Source organism: Opisthocomus hoazin, chromosome 2 (genome assembly GCF_030867145.1).
Source record: "Opisthocomus hoazin isolate bOpiHoa1 chromosome 2, bOpiHoa1.hap1, whole genome shotgun sequence".
In the NCBI taxonomy this organism is placed as follows: Eukaryota; Metazoa; Chordata; class Aves; order Opisthocomiformes; family Opisthocomidae; genus Opisthocomus; species Opisthocomus hoazin.
In genome coordinates this window covers 2,674,963-2,699,891 of record NC_134415.1, presented here as the reverse complement: position 1 = coordinate 2,699,891, position 24,929 = coordinate 2,674,963, and the positions used below count along the sequence as shown (strand labels likewise).

Sequence of the window (24,929 nt, the reverse complement as noted above, 5' to 3'; positions counted from 1 at the left end):
AAGCCAGACTGCGAGCTTCTCCGGAAAGCCTGTATTTCCCCGTGTCTTGGGTAATTAGTCACCACACGAGTACTTTGTCTTCCCGACGTACGCAGCGTGCATTTGAAATTAGAATCCAGCTCTCTGCTTTTCTCAACGGCAGCCAGCATTAGAAACAGATGAAAATAGCAGACGTAGAACTGAAAAGGATGCTGTACATAGTTTAATGTATATATTCCATTTTCTATATCACTCGTGTGTTCCAGCGCTAAGTGAAGAATTTGCAATTGAGTTGCACGTTCTTGAGCCCGAGTCGTATTTTGCTTTTCTTCCCCTTGAGGCATGGTACCGAGTTTTAGGGAAGTGGGGAGGATAATGGATGAAATTTAAATCCATCATTTTATTTACTGGTTTATTTTTCCTGCTACTGTTATTTTTTGCTGGTGATTTAATTAAGTTAACTTAGTTTCTAACTCCCCCTATTCCTGCTTTGTTAATTAATTAGTGCTGAGCAGGGACAGAATCACAGAATGGTAGGGGTTGGTAGGGCCCTCTGTGGGTCACCCAGCCCAACCCCCTGGCGAAGCAGGGTCACCCAGAGCAGGCTGCACAGGACCTTGTCCAGGTGGGTCTGGAATATCTCCAGAGAAGGAGACTCCACAGCCCCTCTGGGCAGCCTGGGCCAGGGCTCCGTCACCCTCAGAGGGAAGAAGTTCTTCCTCCTGTTCAGCTGGAGCTTCCTCTGCTTCAGTTTGTGCCCGTTGCCCCTTGTCCTGTCACTGGGCACCACTGGGAAGAGCCTGGCCCCAACCTCCTGACCCGCACCCTGCAGATATTTATCGTCATTTCTAAGGTCCCCTCTCAGCCTTCTCTTCTCCAGGCTGGTAGTCAGAACCGTCAGGAAAAGGGGACACGGGAGAGTGGCGTGGTGTGCCAAAGGGCAGGCCACAAGCCAGCAGCCGAGCGAGAAGCAGAATCCAGACCGCCTGAAGCCCAGTCTGGGACCGTACCCAGTGACCGTGCTGCCGCTGAACGCGCCGCTGTTCTGTTCTTTCTTTGCAGTTCGGGATCGGGTGCGATCGAAGATGGAGAGAGATATCTTGGCAGAAGTGAATCATCCTTTCATCGTCAAGCTTCATTATGGTAACTATAATAAAATGTAATTGATGTTTGTTCTTAAATGGGTTGGGGAGCTGTAACTAGTTGTGTTATCCTTTCATACAGATACCCCCTGCCTGCTTATGACTGACAAAATCATGGAGGCTACCTGTGTGAAATTCTTCATTTATAGAATGAAGAATTTATGCTGAAGGAGAATTTCAGTTTAAGTAGGTTATAGCCATTCCTATATCAAAAGACATTTTTCATAAATGTAGCACATGATAGATGGTGCTGGTGGGAGTCTACATCTGCCAACCCCCTCACCTGCTGCCAGGTATCATTTGGAAAACCAGAGAATCTAAATTAAATCGATTTTTTAATAATCACCACCAGTCCAAATTTGTGTACGGGTGTTTGTGAATGTGGGGTCGTGCTGGAGCTGCCTTCCTCCGCCTCACCAGCTCCCTGAGGAGCCCCGAGATTGCTGTAAAGGATCTTCCGAGGATGCTCGGGGTAGCGTGGGCTCTCCCCTCGCACAAAGCTGGAGCTTCTCGCTATGCCCAGCCCTCAGTGACTCCGGGAACCTTGCGCCATGGACAGCAATATTAATTCATAGGTGCTTAGCATGGAGAAGAATATATTAGTAATGCGTTATTGTCTCTCAGCTGATACCATTTTTTCCCGTAGTCTAAGCTCAATTGCTTGGTTCTGTAGAGAAATTAAATTTTTCCGTTCTCAAAGTGCTGACGTGACAGGGAAGCTAATGGCATGAATGATACGCTGCAAGTCAAGCAGATTAATTGTTTGGAGACTTTATCTTGGTTCAAACTTCCAACATCTCCATCCTTCTCTAATGCAGCCTTTCAGACAGAGGGGAAGTTGTATCTAATACTAGATTTCCTGCGGGGAGGGGACCTTTTCACAAGACTCTCCAAAGAGGTAAGCTGATAGATTTTGCCTTCAGAAATGAAAGACTGTCCTTGATTTCCAGAGCTACAGATGAGTTTGGTGGGAATGAAAAATGGCCTCCGCTGTATAGATGTAATAGAGCTGTACCATCTTGCATCTTTAAGTGTCTTCTTATTAATTGCATTTGAATTGTGCCATAGGCACAGCAGCAGGTAGCATGTGAGCATCACCTTCGAGTAGAGCTGCACCTCAGTTCAGCCATTCCCATAGGAATGAAGAAGAACTTCTTCACTCTGATGGTGACGGAGCCCTGGCCCAGGCTGCCCAGGGAGGCTGTGGAGTCTCCTTCTCTGGAGATATTCCAGCCCCGCCTGGACGCGGTGCTGTGCAGCCTGCTCTGGGTGACCCTGCTTCGGCAGGGGGTTGGGCTGGGTGACCCACAGAGGTCCCTTCCAACCCCGACCATTGTGTGATTCTGTAGCAAAATAGCCCCAGGCTCCTCACTCGTGGTGCCAGCAGCCACCTCGCACGCAATCTTTAAACGCAAAGCAGGGACCTTTTGAACCCCGTCTTGGAGGAAGCCGCGTTCGTTCTGCTTGATTTGGGGGGTTACTGATGGACTAAAAAAAACTGTGAAAACAGTACTTTCATCCACAAGTTCTCTAGCTTTTCCCCCCCCCCCCCCATTCGATTCCTGGTTCAGGGGCATGCTGTGGGCTGCTGCGCACACCACAGCTTGGGTCCCCGAGCATTTGCTTTCCAGGCTTGCTTGCTAATGCAAGAAGACATTAGCAACAGGTTAATTACACTGCCGAGTAACGATGCTCGTAGAAGTGCTTTGTATGTGGCGGCAGTTATTTTTAATACGAGGAAGAAGATTAATAATAATAAAAATATAATAATATTAAAATAATACTAAAAATAAAAATAAAATAATAAAATAATAAAAATAATAAAAATAATAAAAATAATAAAAATAATAAAATAATAATGACAATAATAAAATAATAATAGATAACAAAAATAATAAAATAATAATAATAAAAATACCCTTCAGCTGTTGGCCACGAAATGAGGCTTTGCCCCTGGCCAGGGCCTCTCCGCGCCCGTGGGTGAGGAGGGCAGAAGGGATTCCTGCCGATGGAGGGCAGCTACACGGTCTGCGCAGTCCGGGGGCTCGAACGTGAAGGAGAACGTCTCAGATTTTCTACTCCTTTAAAACTTCACGTTTTCCCCAAAGCTTTTCCAATGCGATCCGCTGGTTCCTCTGCTTTATGCTACAAAAAATGAGTCCTCTTCGCTTGGCAGTCCTTTTACGTATTTCTTTTCTCAGTGTTTGCAGCTCATCTCGCCTGCCTACACTTTGCAGCTGTTTGGCAGTGGGAAGGGATCGCAAGGGAAGACCTTATGGGAGAACTCGTACTGCTTGCAATTAATTAATCACGGGCGTGGGCCAACGGCATTGATTTCAGCGGGCTTTCAGCCGGACCCCGCGCGCTGCGGCACGAGCGCACGCCGAGCTCGGCCCGCTCTTGCTCTGTCTGTCGGAGACGTCTGACTTGAGCTGGTGTTCTCTGAGTTTATTGATTTAATCTCTTGCCTGCATTATTTATTTTAAACCTTATGAATCATTAAAATTTATTTTATAAATAATTTAAATTTATTTTGATAATTAATGTAATTTTTATGTTCAGACCAATTCAATTTTTAGAGTTTTTGCTGGTGTATCCTTTCTCTTTCTCGCCTTTGCAGTGATATTCTTAATTAAATTATGCGACATCTCTTCTCTGAACCCTCTCGTTTTGCTCTCAGCCTTCTGCGGCTTCTCAGAGCTTTCAAGTATTGTGACTGCCCCTTTCCAAGAGCAGAGACTTAATTTTAAAAATAAGCTCAGCACCTTCCACTGTAGATATTTACATTTCTGTATGACATGGAAATTTGTGCTGAGCTGACTCATTTTACTTCTGTTATGCATAGTATTCACAGTTGTGTACCCAATATATCAGCTTCTCTTAGAATATTAGAATCACAGAATGGTTTGGGTGGGAAGGGACCTTTAGAGGCCATCCAGCCCAACCCCCCTGCAACGAGCAGGGACATCTTCAACTGGATCAGGTTGCTCAGAGCCCCGTCCAACCTGGCCTGGAATGTTTCCAGGGATGGGGCATCGACCACCTCTGTGGGCAACCTGGGCCAGGGTTTCACCACCCTCAGTGTAAAAAATTTCTTCCTTATATCTAGGCTAAATCACCCCACTTTTAGTTTGAAACCATCACCCCCTGTCCTATCTCCACCTGCTAAAAAGCCTGTCCCCACCTTTCTTACAAACCCCCTCTAAGTACTGAAAGGCCACAATAAGGTCTTTCTGCATTGTCATCGCTTTACATATTGAAATTTAATTAACAAGAAATTAATAACTTCTGGGATATAATGAAAGTTGAACCAAAGGAGTTTGTGATGGATGATGATGGTGAGGGGACTGGAGCATCTCTCCTGCGAGGAGAGGCTGAGGGAGCTGGGCTTGTTCATCCTGAAGAAGAGAAGGCTGAGAGGGGACCTTAGAAATGCTTACAAATATCTTCAGGGTGGGTGTCAGGAGGACGGGGCCAGGCTCTTTCCAGTGGTGCCCAGTGACAGGACAAGGGGCAATGGGCACAAACTGAGGCACAGGAAGTTCCGTCTGAATATGAGGAAGAACTTCTTCCCTCTGAGGGTGACGGAGCCCTGGCCCAGGCTGCCCAGGGAGGTTGTGGAGTCTCCTTCTCTGGAGATATTCAAGACCGGCCTGGACAAGGTCCTCTACAACCTACTGTAGTTGACCCTGCTTCGGCAAGAGGTTTGGACTAGATGACCCACAGAGGTCCCTTCCAACCCCGACCATTCTGTGATTCTGTGATTCTTGCCATCTGAGTTTTGCTGAGCTTGGAGTTTTCTTGATTACGGAAGTTTCTTTCCACCTAAAACAGAGCTTTCAGTGCTAGTAGCGTCCGTATCACCTATGGAAAGGAAACAACTGCCCTTGGTTTAGACCTCGCGAGGCCCCAGATGTTGGACAACACACCCCTGCTGAGGGCATCTGCACTGGGATTCCCTACACCCTTGAGGCACAGGGGTTTAAATCCATCTCCGAGTCTCTTCAGGCTGTGTATTCTGCCCACATCTGCAAGCGTTTTGCCTCCCCAGAGAAGTTACCCCGTATTGTTTTGTGGGAATTCGGTAACCAAATGCCAAGATTTTAGCAAATTAGGAGATATGAAAGCAATAAGGGCTGCACTGAGCAGATTGAATTCTGCCATTCATTTCCAAAGGCTAAGGAGTTCAAACCTTATTCGTATTATTGCGACATGATGTCATCTAAACAGATCAGGCAGACGAATGAGAGCAGCATGTTTTAAGGAACAGAAGTACTCGAGAGATCAAGTTTTGTTTTACGAGGAGAATCTGGTAAGAATTGTTAATGTGAGCTCAGACAAATTGTGGAAAACTGAACCTGATACGATGGTCCTTGCAGCATTCCCAAGTTGAGGCAATTCCTCCCCCGTGTCTGTTTAACAGAAGCCAGCCCACCGCTGGCCAGTAAATGGACGTGTTCTTCTTTTCCTTCTCTCTAGGTGATGTTTACAGAAGAGGACGTCAAGTTCTACTTAGCTGAGCTGGCCTTGGCGTTAGACCACCTCCACGGTCTTGGGATTATTTACAGGGATCTAAAACCAGAAAAGTAAGTTGGTGAGAAAGTGAACCGAAATGTAAATATGAGCTTTTAGGTTGTTTCTGCTCCTTGTCATGCTGGGAAGTCAAAAGGTGCCAGAGGCTCTGCCTGCCTTCTTGTAGGTGAGCCTCTACGCGTGAGACCCTCACCAGCAGGAGTAAGGTCTTCCTAGCATATCCTTTTAGCGTAAGGCCGAGCACTTCAACTCTGTTCCAGCGTGACGTGGCCTCTGTGTGCCTGGCCTGCAGTTTGGGGAATGATCTCAGCGCCGGATTTGGATCTCGGTGCCGTTGGCTTCAGAAGCAGCCTTCTCCATTTGCAGCGTTTATACTGGCCTTCCCCTTGGCGAACTGCTCAAAGCACGTACCACATGGGTTGTGGCATCCCTCAGTTTTACTGTCGTCATCGTTTCAAGTAAACGAGCGTCTCTGAAAAGTAGTAAGACATGATCACAGAATCACAGAATGGTCGGGGTTGGAAGGGACCTCTGTGGGTCATCTAGTCCAACCCTCCTGCCAAAGCAGGGTCACCTACAGTAGGTTGTAGAGGACCTTGTCCAGGCGGGTATAATCAGGATCTTAAAAAAACTTTTATTAATGATCCAAAATCTTTTCCCCAAATCAGTTCTTGCTCATACTTGCAGCGATTTTCTATTCCTAATGTGGTGCTACAGAGGATTTTACTTTCTTGCGTCCTTGCAGTACATCAGTAGACTACATGACACCCCCAGCGCCGTCGCTGGGAGTGACATGGTGTTGGTTTTATTCCGTTCCTCTTGCCTGGTGCTTTGCCTGTAGCTTCTGTGCCAGCTCCAGCAAAACGGGCTGCAGCATTTCGAAGTCACCAGCCTTTTTAATGTAATGGGCACCGTCATTTAAAAAGACGACCACTGAGAGCAGTCTGCTTGGCTGTTGTTTACACTTCCATATAACAGCAGAGCAGCTTTTTCCTTCTGTGACATGAAGTTCAAAAATAAGCAGTTTTTTCTTCAAAATGGAGTGCTATTACTTTCACAGTCACGGACAAAATAGGAGACTAAGAGTAATGGAAGGTGGACTTTGTAGCTGAGAAGTTGAAGAGAAGGAGACTACCTACAACACTGTACTATGTGATTTAAAATACCAATTCAATGTTATGTTTTGGCTACAACAGCAATAGTGGTAGTACTATATGAATTCATACCGATCCACCTAACCAGAGCTCTCAGTCCTTCGAGCTAGAGACCCTTTCACAGGTGGCTGAAATTTGCAGCCTCGCCTGTTTATGCAACCCAAGCTGAACACCAGAGTCTCTGGCAAACAGAGGAGGTCATCCTCCAGATGACACCAGCGGAGGGAAGAAGGCACCAGCTCGGCCCGTGGTCCGACATGCAGGTGGGCAGTGGTCACACCAGTGCTGCCACCGCCGCGTGCTGTTGCGTCGTCTGCCGGCAACTCTTCGGTTTCAGCTTCGTTCTGAGTTGCTATTTTATTCATTCAGCATCAACAAACGCGCACGTTGTAGGGTAACTGCAAATATAGGTTTTCAGTTTTAAACATTTTTTCTAGTATGGATCACGCGCTACTTTTCTTTCTGGTGTTAGATGAAGCTGTTTTTCAAACTGACACAGGATATGTGAAGCTGCTGGTAGAAGGTGCCCCAATATGAGCCTGTATATTCAAATATCAGTCATGGTGCTGTTACATTTACAGGCACATGCCATATTTTTTTGCTTTAGGAGAAGCTAGGAACCAAGGAGAAAATGAAGTGCATGTCAAAACTATTCGCTGTATCAGAGATCCTGAGAACCTGGTTTTTCAGAGTGCTCAGCATTATGTGTCACTTTGCGTTTCAAAGCACATCCTTCACCAGCTTCAGGTGCAAGTGAGAGCACTTAAAATTTCTGCAGACCAAACTGCAGTGTCTCCAATCAGGGAGCAGCGAATGGAGAAATGAGAGCTCACCCAAGAAAGGAAGGCATCACTGATTTGCCATTGTCACACAGAAATCTGTTGAAAAGCTGAAGATGGAACGCAGTTACCTGTGCATTTTTGTCTGAGACCAGCCAGCCATCCCCTTCGTTTACCACGCCGCTAAAATCCCCGAGTAGTATCTGTTGTGCCTGCTGAGGCGAGAGTTCTCTGGGAGAAAACCAAAAGTATCATCGTGTCATTAAAGACCTTTGCACAGTGAGATCACGGTGTGAAGTTAAGGTGGCAGCCCTCATGCTTAGCAGGCACGGTGGTGGTGGTGGTGGTGGGGTGGCGGTTGGACTTGGTGAGCTTAGAGGTCTTTTCCAACCTCAATGATTCTATGATTTTATGGTCTTTCGTAACTTCTGAATGTATGGTTCGTGTCCTTTGATGTGTAGTTAGATACCAGTGATGCAGTTGAATCTGGATACAACTGTTGTAGTATAAAATTACTTTACGTGAAGATAACTACTGTTGTACAGGAAAGGGAATCACGCAGGCTGGTATAACTCAAGTTTACACATGGGGATAAATGCAGGTACCTGTTTGATGGGAAACCATATCCTTTAAAAATAGCTTTATAATGCAAAGCTTGTATGTGGCCATGCCTAGGACAGTGGAGTGCGACAGCCTATGATTTCACTGGAACTTTAGGTTTACAGTAAAAAAAACAAAAAAAATATTCATTCTGAAGGTAAAAAGAGCGATATATTTTGAAGTTACCATTGGGAAAGGATAGCTCTGTAAATAAGACAATAAAAGAAAATTAGAACCATCCTAGGATGTTCTCATCCTGCCCTTGCTCCTTGGGTAGGGTTAAATATATGGAGGTCATTACAGCTGTGTTGCTAATCTATTAAAATAGCTGGTGGACACACCATGGTCTCCATAGGAGAGGCCTCTCGGCAGTGCTCCACCAGCTGTGTGCCTAGAAAGTTGCTCCTGGTAACTAATTTGCCAACTCTTTGCTGCAGCTGCAGGCCATTGCTCCTTGGCCTGTCCTAGACTCGCCAGCAGCAGCCTCAGGGGACTGCGAGCATGTTTGTGGCCTCAGACCTCTCTCCTGTACCCTGAGCAACCCAGCTATGGATCTCTTCTTCACCAGTCAGCCTTCCTAGGCGTTTGGGGATCCTCGTTCCTCCCCTTTGGTTTCTCTTGATCCGTATCTCCTTTGAGGTGCAATGAGTAGGATTACACCCATGTCTTCAGGAGAAGCATTGCCGGTCTGATCAGAGCACAAGGCTTACTCAGATTTGCAGAACTGGAGATAAATTAATTAGTTCATAATTTCCCAATTCTCTCTTTCTGCCCTTCTTAAACGATAGGCGCTGCATTTGACCTTTCGTTGTTCAGGGCTTTTGCTGTTCTCCAGAACCTCCCAAAAGTAACTGCTAAGAGGTTTGAGATTGCTTCAGTCAGCTCTGTAAGTGTCCTAAAATGAAGTTCATCAGAACTGTTTATGTAAAGAGGACTAGTTAGCAGGTAGCACTGTTAGACCACTTGAAAGAACACTCAGTGCATTAACAATTAAGGTTCAACGTTTTTTTAAGATTCCCTGAGCAAAAATCTATATTAACAATTCAAAGCTATGAATTAATTTTAAGTGCAACCAGAATGTATACTCTGGGAGTTGTTACAAAATTAGCTGTACTTACTTCAAAAAGGCAAGCACTCGAGTTTTCTGGTTAAGTCTTGCTTTGAACAAGTGGATGCTTCTTCCCTTAAACTGTTGCAGCCAAACTCTTCTCCTTGAGTCATCTTGGTGGTTTCAGTGGCATCCCGTGTGGAACAAGGTACCGTTCCGTCACACTGAAACCCGTGGAGTTACTTACATGGTGAGGCATGTTTCTGTTTAAGAATTGCAGGATCAAGCTATTAAATATGATAAATACACCAGTCCAGAAAAATGGGAACTTATTATAAAGGAGTAGATGATGCATGTGTTATTTCTTATGCTGTGGTTTAAGGGTACGAGTGACCTAGAAGTGACTCTGCCTTCTGAGAATGCACAGACTTTTTTTATTTATTTTTGCCTTTTCTATCTCCAAATTCCCAGATGCACCTTGATACAGTTCTGCCGTAGCGGCTTTGATTAACAAGCAGTGGGTTACGTTGTGGTGCTCTTGGCTGCCTGTACGAGGCACAGCTCATATAACGGCTCATATAACAACTCCTGAATTGCTGAACTACATTAAAAAAACCCCAAAACCCACCACTGCTTAATGCAGCGTGTTGTAAACCGCAGAAATTCATTCATGAACATAGCTGCCCTGTGTAGAGAGGGAAGATCTGAGAATCAGTAAAGGACAAAGACTTTTGGTGGAAAATGGCCATCATCTTCCATCGAAGTAAGCGGTCAATGAAGTGACAGCAGAGAGGAGTTCGGGGTAAGACTTTTCATCATGGTGAGATAGCACGGGGTCATGCCAGCACTGAAACGTCATGAAAGGTGGACAGCTTGTGAGAATCTTCATCCCTTTGGGAGATATTGGAATATTTCACTCTATCTGGTACTTTCATAACAAAGCCTGCAATCAAGTGAAACACTTTTTATGAAGTTTCAGGTTTTCTCTCCCACCTGGAATTTTGGCTACAATTTCTGAAAAACATGAAGTGTGGGTTGAATTTTCTGCACAACCAAGCTGACTTGGAAAGAAATTTAAAACATCAAAATAAACCCCCAGAGTTCCAGCTATAATACATCTGGCAGAACTTCGCAATGATTTGGGTATATGGGAGTTCAAAGTGAAGCCTAAAAGGCATGGCTCAAAACAAACAATGAAGAGAGAGAGAAATGAGAAAGAGTTGCTGTGACCTTGATTTAGAATCATAGAATCATAGAATCACTGAGGTTGGAAAGGACCTCTAGAATCTTCAAGTCCAACCACCAACCCAACACCACTATGCCTGCTAAACCATGTCCTGAAGTGCCACGTCTACACGTTTTTTGAACCCCTCCAGGGATGGGGACTCCACCACTGCCCTGGGCAGCCTGGTCCAAGGCCTGACCACTCTGCCAGTGAAGACATTTTTCCCAATATCCAATCTGAACCTCCCCTGACGCAACTTGAGGCCATCTCCTCTCGTCCTATCACTGGTTACTTGGGAGAAGAGACCAACCCCACCTCACCACACCCTCCTGTCAGGTAGTTGTAGAGAGCGATAAGGTCTCCCCTCAGCCTCCTCTTCTCCAGACTGAACACCCCCAGTTCCCTCAGCCGCTCCTCATCAGACTTGTTCTCCAGACCCCTCCCCAGCCTGGCTGCCCTGCTCTGGACACACTCCAGCCCCTCAGTGTCCTTCTGGTAGTGAGGGGCCAAAAGCTGCACACAGTATTTAATACAATATACACACAATTCAAGAGTCACTGTAAAATAATGTCAAGAACTAATAACAAAGGCTTTTTATCCCTGTGCTGAAGTTGCAGCAAAAAAACCTACTAAGGAGTCTGCAGTCCTAGCTCTACTGTGGGCGTCTCCTGTAACTTGGAGCGTGTCATTCCCCTGCTTAGTTTCCCAGCCTCTGACCTGGAGGTTTTCTGCCTTTATTTTCTCAAGGCATACTTTTAAATGAAGGCCAGTGAAAGCAATTTGAATGTTTGTGGGATGATCCTGAGGCTAAAATATTGTTATTGTTTTGAAATACAGTGCAGGTTGACAATGATAGTGTCCTGTAAACACACTGAAACCTCCAGCTGAACAAATCAAATGGAAAAATCTTCTAGAGAAAGGTTGTCGCTCGGTGGGATTATAGCCTAGTTTAACATTTAGAAGTAGTCTGCTTCTTATGTTTCTTATAATTTCAAAACGATGATTTAGAAGAAAGATTCTTCCCAAGCCTGAACCACATGAACAACTTCTGGTTCTTTTTACCCTTCTGCAAAATAACACTAGCTTGTTCCCGATTCGCTGATCCTGCAAACCATAGCTAAAGTCACTGGGATTGTCACAATAGATTTTCTACTGCTGACAGCGTGGGAGAAAAAGGAACTGTAAAGAGACAAAGATAAGAGGAGACAGAGACTGCAATCAGAGAACAAGTTTTCTTCCACAGTCAAAGGAAATCCGTCTGTCGGTGTAATCCAGGTGCTTAGGAGCACCTACGTTGTTCTGTGCTTCTTAACGTCGCTCAGAGCTAACTCAGTGCAATAATTGTCTTTTCCTCGCTGTTTGCCTACGATTTTCTTTTTACATCGAGTGTGATCTGAGTGCACTCTCAGCGAGTTTGCCGATGACACCAAGCTGTGTGGTGTAGTTGACACGCTGGAGGGAAGGGATGCCATCCAGAGGGAGCTGGACAGGCTGGAGAGGTGGGCCTGCGTGAACCGCATGAAGTTCAACAAGGCCAAGTGCAGGGTCCTGCACGTGGGTCGGGGCAATCCCAAACACAAGTACAGGCTGAGTGGAGAGTGGCTCGAGAGCAGCCCTGAGGAGAAGGACTTGGGGGTACTGGTGGATGAGAAGCTCAACACGAGCCGGCAATGTGCGCTGGCAGCCCAGAAAGCCACCCGTACCCTGGACTCATCAAGAGCAGCCTGGCCAGCAGGGCGAGGGAGGGGATTCTGCCTCTTGACTCCGCTCTCGTCAGACCCCACCTGGAGTCCTGCGTCCAGCTCTGGAGCCCCCAACATAGGAAGGACATGGATGTATTGGAGTGGGGCCAGAGGAGGCCACGAAGATGATCCGAGGGCTGGAGCACCTCTCCTACGAGGACAGGCTGAGGGAGCTGGGGCTGTTCAGCCTGGAGAAGAGAAGGCTCCAGGGGGACCTTAGAGCAGCTGCCAGTGCCTGAAGGGGCCGACAGGAAGGATGGAGAGGGGCTTTTCACAAGGGTGTGCAGTGATAGGACAAGGGGGAACAGCTCTAAACTAAAAGAGGGCAGATTTAGATGAGATGTTAGGAAGAAATTCTTCCCCATGAGGGTGGTGAAACACTGGCCCAGGTTGCCCAGAGAAGCTGTGGCTGTCCCCTCCCTGGCAGTGTTCAAGGCCAGGTTGGATGGAGCTCTGAGCACCCTGGTCTGGTGGAAGATGTTCCTGCTGATGGCAGGGGGGTTGGAACCAGATGATCTTGAAGGTCCCTTCCAACCCAAACCATGCTATGATTCTATGATTTTCAGTCGATAACCCCAGCATTGTGTGTGCTGGAGCTCCCAGCTATCCCAAGGGTGTGGGGGAAGCTGTGGACAGCGAGGGCCCCAGGTAGGGGGGGATCCGGGGACCCCAGACACAGGAGGGAACAGTAGGTCAAGTTCTGGGGGATACAGGATGCAGATCTGTAGGAAGACAGGATCCGTTCATTTTTCTACTGGAGAGAGTCCAGCGGAGGGCTACGAGGATGGTGAAGGTACTGGAGCATCTCTTCTACGAGGAGAGGCTGAGGGAGCTGGGCTTGTTCAGCCTGGAGAAGAGAAGGCTGAGAGGGGACCTTAGAAATGCCTCTAAATATCTGCAGGGTGGGTGTCAGGAGGGTGGGACCAGGCTCTTTGCAGTGGTGCCCAGTGACAGGACAAGGGGCAACAGGCACAAACTGAAGCAGAGGAAGTTCCAGCTGAAGATGAGGAAGAACTTCTTCCCTCTGAGGGTGACGGAGCCCTGGCCCAGGCTGCTCAGGGAGGTTGTGGAGTCTCCTTCTCTGGAGATATTCAAGACCTGCCTGGACAGGGTTCTCTACAACCTACTGTAGGTGACCCTGCTTCGGCAGGAGGGTTGGACTAGACGACCCACAGAGGTCCCTTCCAAGCCCTACCATTCTGTGATTCTGCTCATACAAACATTCAGCGTGAGGAAGTCTGTTCCGTGCGCCAGGCTCACCGAACCCAAGGCCGTGTTGTCAGTCTGAGAGCTGTGGTGGTATGGCCTCCATCCCTTTAACGAGGGCAGGGTGCGAGCCCGCTAATGAGGGCGAAGGAATGAAATACGTATATTGTATACACAGAAAACCAGCGTGGATTTTCAATAGGAAATCAAAGTTTTGGGGGAAACCCCACCCGCTTTGAATTGCATCATTATTCACAGGGCCTTCCTGGGTGGGGGGCAAAATTTGGGGTGATTTCTGGAAGCTGGACTCCCCGTTGCTGGTTTTCCAGAGCCGGGTCTGTGGAGTCCGTACGCGCACGCTCGCTTCCGCGCTGGCAGGTGTTTTGTTCCGTTCCCTTCTGAAGAAAAAGCCTCTAGTTTAGGGATTGTAGTCACAAAAAATACATTTAAACGTGCCTGTTTTAGGCTAGTACTTTAAAATTACGCCTCTTGAAGAAATCTGGGGAGGAAGAATAGAGGTAAAGAAGCTTTTATCGAGGAGAAAAAGCTTTAGTTATTGAACACTTAGTAGTGACTCAGGTGCTGGCCTTTATTTGATGAATTGGACAACAACAGGCTGTTCTACGAGTGAGTGACAGCAGAGCATCTCTTTTCAATTATGTTTCAGTACAGAGACAACCTTTCACAAAAGTATAGCCCGATGTGTTGGTTTCGCTTCTGTCTTGTTTTCTTCCTGAATAAACGGATTAAAGGGACTCTCTGAGAGAAGGGGAATATAAAAATAGCCGAGATTGGTAAGACCCTCACTAGACCATTTTGAAAAGAGAAGTGCACTAAATCTAGCGAGGCCTGAAGGAACACAACCCTCATAACTGTGTCGGTATTTATAGGCAGAAAAGTTATCCAAATCATTACTTTTCAGCGTTCCTTCCTGTTTCCACAAAAACTAGCAGTGCTTTTTGGGTTTTTTTGCGAGCTGCAGTCAATGTTCTCACAGAAAAGTTGCAGTGCCTTTGTGAGGAGAGAATATCTTGGCAGGTGGCAAACGTGAGAACACTTGAGCTTGGCTTCCAGGCTGAATTTTCATTTATGCTTCCGGACAGAATAAATCAGCAGGGCCTGAGATCCGTGCCGCGAGGCTGTGACTCGTCATTGTGCTCTGCAATTGCGTTTATTGTTTCAGCATGAACGTATCCACCTTTGGAGTTAATTTTAGGTCCAGCGAGTCCAAACCTTGATTATTTGTACGCTTGCCTTTATTATTATGAGAACAGCAGAAAACCTGGAGCTCGTTCTCCTCCTGGGAGCAGATACTCTGCCGTTGCTGCCTTTGAACACCCCGTTCTTTCTCAGCAACGTTTGCGTGCCCACCCGGAGCATGCCATGGAGTAAGGAGGCTCCCCGCGCGCGTGCCGCCGGCCGTGCATGCATCAGACTTGAGGTTGGACAGACCTTCAAGGATCATTTTTCTTTCTGGCAGCACATAATCCCCCCGAGGGTTTATTTATACATGTATTTGAGTCTTGTGTATCTCCTTACCTTAACCATGTTTTATTCATGCTTGTTGACTGCACTCTGTGTCTGCCTAATGAGTGAATGTTTGCCTCTTTTGCTTTACAGCATTCTTCTTGATGAAGAGGGCCACATTAAGATAACAGGTATGTGAGGAAGGGAAAACTTAAAGTATGCAAGCTGTTTTTTTCCTACAGTATGTTCCATGTGTTTTGATCTTTGCTTGGAAAGAGTTTGCCTGTAAGAACTCAGAAGCCAGAAGAGTTTGAGGGTTGGGCTCCTCTTCTCTGGGAATTCATCAAGAACCCATGCTGCACACCACGTGGAGAACATACGTTTGCTTGGTAAAATCCTACTTCTGAGTGATGTGAAGTGTGCAGGCTTGGCTGCCCACTGCCCTGGGTGGAAGGATGCTTCCAGTGTGACTGCTTCTGCTTACTCCACATCAAATTCCCTGAATTATCGCTGTGCACAGGACACCTGGAAAGACTTTCCTTTGCCACCCGGCAGGTGCTGTCTGACTGTCCTTGTCACTAGTGTCCATCCGGGATTATTATTCCTAATGCTTTGGTTAGCTGAGCAAGAATCCTTGCCAGCATGGTCTTCACCAGATCTGAACTGTGATTTCTGCTTATTTAAACTCTCACAGAATGTTCAGGGTTGGAAGGGACCTCTGTGGGTCACCCAGCCCAACCCCCTGCTGAAGCAGGGTCACCCAGAGCAGGCTGCACAGGACCTTGTCCAGGCGGGTCTGGAATATCTCCAGAGAAGGAGACTCCACAGCCTCCCTGGGCAGCCTGGGCCAGGGCTCCGTCACCCTCAGAGGGAAGAAGTTCTTCCTCCTGTTCAGCTGGAGCTTCCTCTGCTTCAGTTTGTGCCCGTTGCCCCTTGTCCTGTCACTGGGCACCACTGAAAAGAGTCTGGCCCCGTCCTCCTGACACCCACCCTGAAGATATTTAGAAGCCCTTAAGATATTTATAAACTCTCCCTTCTGCTTTGGGCCAGAACCTGGTTATGAACAGAGAGAACGATGCGCCTGGTTTCAGGGCAGATTAACAAATCCCGGCCAGGCACTCCACGCAGGCAGGGCTTCAGCACACCCGTGCCGGTGGCCTTTCTGCCCGCTCCATCGGCTGGTTGGTGTGTTTTGTTTGAGCAGTTCAAGTGACGAAAATGTAAATAAGTCCTGACAAGTCTTTTTTGTTTCCATTTATTTAGATTTTGGTCTGAGTAAAGAAGCCATCGACCATGACAAGAGAGCGTATTCGTTCTGTGGGACGATAGAGTACATGGCCCCGGAGGTGGTCAACCGACGAGGACACACGCAGAGTGCTGACTGGTGGTCTTTTGGTGTGCTCATGGTAAGGGAGAAGGCGGGTTGGTTTCTTGGAGGGGTGGCTGGAGGAGTGAGCAGATCCCTCAGATAAATTGCACTGCTTTCAGCAATCAAGGGTTGATAGAAAAGTAGGTGTGTGATGATTGCTGGATCGTTTTCGTTGCAGCAGCGATAGGGAACCAGCTGCTCCTGGCAGTATAGGAGGTAGCATGTGGCCCCAGATTTCTTCTCTTCCTTATCACAGTCATTTGCTGTCTTGGTTAGTTACTGTGAGCCATGAACATTTCTGCTGCACAGAAACAGGGCAGGGCAAGCTCAGAAGAGCATAAGCTTTTCAGAAGAAACTTCTGCATAGGTACTAACATGGCTTCTGTTAGGAAACAATTCCCTGCACAGTGATTTTCAGACATTAGGGAGATCCTCATAGTGAAACTCAGAAATTTACTCTTTTTTTTCTGCAAAATATAGATTAAAAAGGACATATTTTAGAGGACACTCTGAATTTTTCAGAGGACCTCAGTGGTTCTTTTGCCGTTCATCTGTCTTCTTCACATCAGCATCTCTGACTCCCATTCCACTAATGAGATTCAGGTAGTTTTTGGATTGGTGGTGGATTTTCTGTAGACTTATGAGCTGATGGGAAACTGTCACTCAAAAACCTCTCTTTTCTCCTGGTGGGAAAAGAAGACAAATACATACAGGCACTCATGTCATCCTCCTTTCTTCTTCTGTACCATTTTCCTGTGTCTTGATTATGACTAGTTACGGATGTTTGCTTTGTCCTGGGTGCATGCTGAAGCTGGTTTTAAAATTATGTAGGTGAGACAGTTTTAAAATGACTGCTCTTCACAGGGGGCAATCACCAGAAATGGACAAACGTATCCATTGGAACTGAGGAATAGTTAGGAATTCATCTTTTTTCCTACATGTCTTTGTGTGGGATTAACTACACAAAAGTTGCAGTTTTTCCTCACTGTTGCTTAACCTTTGAGAGTCCTGCAAGCTATTCTGGGGATAGTTTAAATGGAATCAATATGAGAAACTGTGCTAATTCATTTTTTACATGTAGAAATCAATGAAAAGTTAATTAAAATGCAACATGAATTTACCAAAAATCAGCCATGCTAGATTTATCTGATATTTTACTTGATGAGATAGCCATCTTTTTCTAAACAAAGTAAATTAAGTGGATCTTATGTGCCTCCATTATAATAAAGTATTTGATACAGTGTTGCAGGGGAAATTCGTTAATTGAAGACGCTTATTAGTCCGATAATGGTCCAAAGAAGATATAGTAGCTATGAATATGTAACAGGGAAAAACCCCACAGGGAGAAAGGAGCTGTTTCAGACAAAGAGTCACGTTGCCCCCGGAGCAAATTTCACTCAATGTGAAGCATAGCCTGCAAAGTAGAAGAAAGCTCCCAACTGCTAAATAAGTGAGGCCCTGGAAAGCACTTCCCAAGCAGAGCTCTGTGAGAGGAGATACCTGACAACAGTGGAGCTGCCTGGCTTATCATAGAATCATAGAATCATACTGTGTTCAGTTCTGGGCTCCCCACTACCAGAAGGACACTGAGGGGCTGGAGCGTGTCCAGAGCAGGGCAGCGAGGCTGGGGAGGGGTCTGGAGAACAAGTCTGATGAGGAGCGGCTGAGGGAGCTGGGGCTGTTCAGTATGGAGAAGAGGAGGCTGAGGGGGGACCTTATCGCTCTCTACAGCTCCCTGACCAGGAGGGTGTAGTGAGGCAGGGATTGATCTCTTCTCCCAAGTAACCAGTGATAGGATGAGAGGCAATGGCCTCAAGCTGCATCAGGGGAGGTTCAGATTGGATATTGGGAAAAATGTCTTTCCTGAAAGAGTGGTCAGGCATTGGACCAGGCTGCCCAGGCCAGTGGTGGAGTCCCCATCCCTGGAGGGGTTCAAAAATCGTGTGGATGTGGCATTTTGGGACATGGTTTAGCAGGCGTGGCAATGACGGGTTGATGGTTGGACAAGTAATAGAATCTTTAAGGTTGGAAAAGACCTCTAAGATCATCAAGCTGAACCGTCAACCCAACACCACCATGGCTGCTAAACCATGTCCCATTATGAGAGGACCCAGTAACATCCTCCCGATTGCTGTGGTATTTGATGCCGGGATCCAGTGTCAGGAGAGTTTTTCAGAGAGGTATTGAACCCTCCTCATGCCAGCCACCCAAAATTAGGTGTTCGAGTGCTAACCTGCTCCCTCCTGCCCCACCCAGCCTCTTCAGTCTGTGGTGCCGTTGCTGCTGAGGAGGATGAAGGGAAAACCAAGGAGAAGTTGGCTTGCGACACTGTGGTTTTTTAAAAGCTCTATGAAAGCTGTAGGATTTTTGAAGCAGTTATTCGCAGCATTGTGTTACCAAGCACAGTGCTGTCCCTTGAGCCCAGCCACCACGCATGGTTGCTCCCACGGGGATCTGGTCGGATGACGGAGGCATCGCGGCTCCCTGGCACAACCGGGCAGAGGCACACGTGAACCCAGCAACCTGCTCTTCTAGTGCAGCTCCATGTCATGCACTGTGGAAGCTATGTTAGGTCACTAGGTGTTGCACTACATACCGCAATCCGTGGAGTAGGCTTACGTTTGGTTTACCTCAGGTAGACAACTGGTGCCACCTTAGGAAGCAATGTGGAAACCAGTGAGAATTTGGGGTGGGGAGGGCCGGCATCACTGATCTAGCCGGTTGGCAGCAGTTAATCTGAGTAAGTATTGTAATTTATTACCTGAATTTAAAAGGAGTGGAATATCCGGATCTCCTACAGCCACAAATCCGTTTGCAGATGCTCAGCATTTCTGAACCGTATATGTTTATTCAGGCAGATCAATAGGTTATATCTCATAAAATAAATATATGCCAGTAATTTTTTTTTATCGTACATTTAGTTTCGGAGGCTAGCTGTGCCTGCTCGCTCTGTCTCCAGTTAAATGATGGTGCATTTGGTGTACAGGTTGTTTTTCTTTCACCTGAGAATGAGCTTGGCTCCTTCCCTCCTGTTTTCTGCTAGGCTTTCTTTTTTTTTCCTCCCCTCCATCTCTCTCTCCATCCTCTCCCCCAGGGATTCAATTATCAGAATTAGAAAAGATAAAAATCCATCTAAAAGGAGATCAGTTAAGGAGAGTAAGATCTTTTTAACTGTAAGCTCATGCTTTAAGCTTTTGAGTGCTACCAGGCTTCTTAGAGAAAAATAGCTCTCATCAGTTCAATCGTTTTTTGTTTTGAACAGTTAACTGATTGGGGCAGAAAAAGAGTAGTTCCATACACTGGAAGTGCGGGAGGATTTTCTGATGCTGTGTTTCGCTCTGCTCATTTCTCCTTTTTTCCTTGGTCTGTCAGTTGTGTGTTCTCTTAGGGAAGCTGGTTTTCTGCCAGTCTGCAAAGCTGAAGAGAACTAAATGGTATCCAACTGATCTATTGGCATTTCTCTCTAAGTAATTTGCAGTACGATGTATACAGTATCACAAAATACATATATTTGTATGCATAATAGGCAAAGAAAATATACCAGTTGGTGGAATATACATAGGTAGGAAGTGAATGTGACAGCGTAATTTTCATATCTAAAAATTTGATCAAAATATATTAGGCAAAAAGTGATAACGTGGCCTGCAACCTAGCCATCAGAAGAGTGACCAAATGATCTCGTCCGGTCTGTGTATCAAAACAAGCTTATCTGAAAAAGACTAAGTTCTGGTCTTGACCTATTAATTCATTACGTTATTATTTTATTAATTATTCTTCAGTGGGAGTTTTACTGTCCACGACAGTAACCCTTCATTTCCCACCAGCTAAGTCTTTGACGCAGACGGCAGAGCTGAAACCGTGATCTGCTCTGTTGGTTCGCTGCTCGGTTTCGTTGGATTGCTTTGTGGAGGCTTAGGATGTGTCAACGGGGATCGTCATGCGAGTCTTGAAATTCAGCCTTGCCAAGCACTCCAGAGGACGGTGCCTGCCTGTCTCGTAGTGTGTGATGATGACTGCTGGGACCCCATTAAAATGTTGTGCTGGTAAATTTAGGTGGTTTATCGTGACCGGACAGCTGTTGCTTTCTGCCTTCCTGCATTTTACTCATTGCACTGGAGATTCTGGAGAGGACGTATTCTACAAAAGCTTTGCATCTAGAGATCTGCGTGAACGAGCGACTGACGTTGGTTGTTAAAAAGTTGTGTCTATGACTAACGCCTTTTCTGCTGCGCCGCGAGAGCCTTGGTGCCCACTCTGCCATCTCTGAAGCCCAGAGAAACTGCTCTGCACGATGGAACGGGCACAGGGCTCTTGGAAGGCCTCTCAGAGCAGCGGTTTTGTAGTTCGTCGTGCCAGCTGATTCACAAGGCCACAGACCTCATGGAAGCTGCATCCGTTTCAGTTCCCGAAGAAAACACTGTCTGCCTTGGAGAGTCGTGTGAGCAGGGAGAGGAATGGAATTAGAGAAGGAAGGGATGTGATGACTCAGGAGGCAGTCCCAAATAAAAAGAAATGTATTTATATTTGTCAGCAATGTAGTGAATGTGTAAGTAGTGAAGTCTTCGCAAGAAAAGAAAATATCCTTTTGGATATCCAAATATATATATTTGTGTGTGTATATATATATTTGTAGTAACTGTACAGTGTATTTACATTTGTATATATATATACAGTGTATATACATTTGTGTATATATATATATTTGTAGTAACTGTACAGTGGCATTGGAAAAATCAATAGAAGACATCAACGCAGGACAATCTTCTTCTATAAAATCCCATCATAACACGTGTTCTAGTCCCGGTGCAAGCGATGGTCTTCATGAGCAGTATTTTGGACGTTCATGCTACCTGCTGTGTGAAGGTATTCAAACTCTTTGCAAACACCAATTCGTTATGCTTCACACCTGGCTAATGGTGAAAAGTACTTAATGTGTTTTGCAAATGGTAAAACCGAGGGGCTGACCAGCTCCCAGCGACCTGGAAAATGACTGGGAGTGTTGAGAGGGGAACGCAACTGTTCTGACCAGAGCGTTTCTGCTCCCCAGAACTGAGACATCTCAAATTTCTTTGTCACCCTGAATTTTACCCTAGGCTCACAACACTTTCGCAGACCTGGGCTGGAGTAATTTGCACAGTCTGCTCTCCTTCCATCTGCTGGGAAGATTCATCTGGCAATTACCCCGAACTGTGAATTTTTTTCTCATTCATGATCTTCTTCAGTGACCTACCAGGGTTGCTTCTTGAAGCCATTCCCTCAGGAAATGTAGCTGGGCTTGTTCAGCCAGAAGAAGAGAAGGCTGAGAAGGGACCTAATATATACTTACAGATATCTGCAGGGTGGGTGTCAGGAGGATGGGGCCAAGCTCTTTCCAGTGGTGCCCAGCGACAGGACAAGGGGCCACGGGCACAAACTGAAGCAGAGGAAGTTCTGTCTGAACATGAGGAAGAACTTCTTCCCTCTGAGGGTGACGGAGCCCTGGCCCAGGCTGCCCAGGGAGGCTGTGGAGTCTCCTTCTCTGGAGATATTCCAGACCCGCCTGGACAAGGTCCTCTACAGCCTACTGTAGGTGACCCTGCTTCGGCAGGAAGGTTGGACTAGGTGACCCACAAAGGTCCCTTCCAACCCCTACCATTCTGTGATTCTGTGATTCTGTGAAACATGGCCCCCTTTCCCAAGATCTTCCCACACGTTTATCTCCTGGGGTCTCCAGTGCTGGTGTTTTGCCCACTGAAATGGGTGACTGCCCCGAAAACTAGCGAAAGGGAGCGCGGCGGGGCGTGTCGAGACCTGCGCAGGGGCTGGGTTAGGTGACTCCAGAGCCCCCTTCCCGGCAAGCTTTACTTCTGCGGTTCTCTTGCTAGGCAGCTGAACTGGAACAGGGAATATTTGCCCTTCTTGCTGAATATTGGTCCGGAGAGGAGGTCAAGGCTGGAGGGAGGCACAGCCCCCTGAAGCATCGGCTAGCAGAAGGTGGCCCTCCGGAATTCCCAAGGAGCGAATCGTTGGGAGGCAAGGAGCAAACGGATGGTTTATAGAGATGGGGAAGTGAGGAGAGTCAAAAACAGAGTCTCCTGGCGAGACTACAGGGTCCGCTTTAACAGCCAACCATACTACAGAGCTGCTTCGCCCCTCGGCTCAGCTCCTTGTCACCCTGCTGTGACCCATGCGACTCTGGATTTATGAGCAAGGGCATTAGCAGCAAGCGCTCCTTTCTGTTTGCATGTTTAGGTTTAGCAAGATTTTTAATTTTTCGAGAAAATAAGCAGGAAAGCAGGTTGTCGTGCGGTAAAGCAGTAGCTTTAACCGATGAGGCGAACGGCTTCTTTTTTATTTTTCAGTCTTGTTATTTCAGATTTAATCAGGACTGCGATGGAGAAACCAGTGTTTTCTTCCAGCTGCTGCTTAGCTGAGTTCATTGAAGTGAAAAACCTCGGGTACATTGAACTCACGTAGCTGCCTTTCACTTTAAATATTGATGTTAAGTGCATTTCTTCTGAGTCTGAATCTCAGCATTAGACCTGCGTAATTGGAGACAGGCAGTAGCAAAGTGCTAGCCATTAGAGCAGCACAGTAAATATTCCCTGCAGCCTCTAGGACAGTCGTTTCCCCTGCTTCCTCCTGCAACTTAGATTTATTTTTTTCTTCCTTCCTTCCTTCTTCCCTTTTTCCCTCCCTTTCTCCCTTCCTTCCACCCTGCCTCCCTCCCTCCATCCCTCCCTTGCTCCCTCTTGGACCCTATCCCTCCCTCACTCCCTCTTGGACCCCGCATCTGAATTTCTGGACTTCACGTTGCTTGGCCCCTTGCACCCGGGGTGCGTTTGTGGCATGTTCCGTGGTATCGTGGGGGGTGGGAGCCACCATCGTCTTCTTCTCGCGTAGTCCCTGACCAAGCAGTTGCTTCTGTCTGTGTCATCTGCAGCAGCAGCGTCGAGCCCATTTCTGCCAACGCAAATGAGCTCTAGCAGTCGTTGTTAGTGCCGTTAAATCAGATTTATTGTAACGACACAGTAACATGAGCAGGCCTAAGTGAATGTTAGGTACTTACCCTAAATTTTCTCGAGAAATCCTGGGGAGGGTTTGGTACCACACGTACCACTGCTCCAGCCCTGGGACGCAGTGGTCTCTGCCCCTCATCCCCAGGGCATCTGAACGCTTTTGTCAGGACCAAGGCTCCAAGAGGCCAGAAATACTTTGAAAACAGTGCTTGAACTCCAGTGTCATTCCAGCAGTTTTAAGAATTCTCCCCCATCGTGTTTCTCCCTAGAAGACGAGCCGCTTTCCTCCAGCCCTGCCAGGCAGCTCTTCTCTTGACTCTCCTAGACCAAGCAGGAGTTAACACCCTTGGGTTTCCAAACCTGGTTTTTATTTGTCAGCCATGCGCCCTTTTTTAAAGTGTTTTTTTCCTTGTTTCTACTATGCATTTTATTGCCTCGAGGTCATTTGTTACCAATGCAGATTAATCCTTCAATTAGCTATAGTCAATTAGTTATCTGACTTCTAAGCCTCTCCTCTGGCCTCCTCCCGAAACTAGCATAACAGTTTTACCATTCTAATTTTCTTGTGTTAGCTGACATTTTTCTTATGGTATGGCTATATTGAATCTGGGAAAAGGGAAGAGTCAGGCTGTTGGGCAGTCTGACCCGCGTTGTGGTAATGAAAGGATCCTTTTTTGCACAGATGTGCTTCCTGAGAGCTTGTGTGATAAAAAAAACTACCTAAGGGTTGCAGAGTTATTCCCACCTTAACAGGTATTTCATTATAGCGATGAATATTAATTCGTAGGTACTTATTATAGTAGAAGAGATCCAAAGCCTGAGTCACGGACGTAGGCAAGAACAGTTCTGCTTACCCTCAGTGGCCATCGTCCTCCTTTGTGCCCGGGCTGAGCTGCGTTCTCGGCGTCTTTGTGTTTGGTGCTGCCTAACCTGGGGGGTTTAATTAGTTTTTTTGTTACAACGTGAAATTCCTGTCAAATGGACTGAAAGCACTAATCTCTTTCAGAGGAACCGTAGCTGATTGATGTTTTCGTGCGTGAGTTAGGCAAATGACTGACAAGGATTGCTGAGTTTTGCTTGGAGATTTGGGTTCGGTTAAATGCGACACTCACAAAACTCATCACTGCATACAGCCAGGGGAACCCCCGTGGGAGAGAAGAGAGCACGCTGAGATGCCGGGAGAACGTGGGGTTGGTGCGTGTTTCTCCTGCAAAGCATAGCAGGGGTGTCTGTGAGCGGGGCAAATACGCAATTGAAAAGGTGGTTCGACTCAAGCTCAAAAGATGGGGAGTGGCACCTTGATCCTATTTTCCTTGCACCACAGAATCACAGAATGGTGGGGGTTGGAAGGGACCTCTGTGGGTCATCTAGTCCAACCCTCCTGCCGAAGCAGGGTCACCTACAGTAGGCTGTAGAGGACCTTGTCCAGGCAGGCACAGTCCATGCCAAACACCTCAGCCCAAGGGAACGGCCATACCCCTGCACACTAAGGGTCCCTCCAGCCAAATTGCTCATCTCCAGCATTGGCCCTAAAACAGGTGCTGCAGGAACCAGCGCGTGGGCTGGAGCACCTCTCCTACGAGGATAGGCTGAGGGAGCTGGGGCTGTTCAGCCTGGAGAAGAGGAGGCTCCGGGGTGACCTTAGAGCAGCTGCCAGTGCCTGGAGGGGCCGACAGGAAGGATGGAG

The 24,929-nt window shown here is 46.9% G+C and overlaps 1 protein-coding gene across 2 annotated transcripts in view; it reads left to right on the top strand.

Annotated features, from left to right (window-relative positions):
* RPS6KA2 (ribosomal protein S6 kinase A2) overlaps positions 1-24,929 on the top strand; it is a 293,472-nt gene that overhangs the window by 210,495 nt on the left and 58,048 nt on the right. For both annotated transcript variants that reach the window (XM_075411804.1, XM_075411814.1), the window contains 5 exons: positions 1,042-1,122; positions 1,940-2,019; positions 5,601-5,707; positions 15,029-15,066; positions 16,139-16,281. In XM_075411804.1, coding sequence (XP_075267919.1) covers positions 1,042-1,122; positions 1,940-2,019; positions 5,601-5,707; positions 15,029-15,066; positions 16,139-16,281 — 449 coding nt within the window. The remainder of the gene's footprint in view (positions 1-1,041; positions 1,123-1,939; positions 2,020-5,600; positions 5,708-15,028; positions 15,067-16,138; positions 16,282-24,929) is intronic.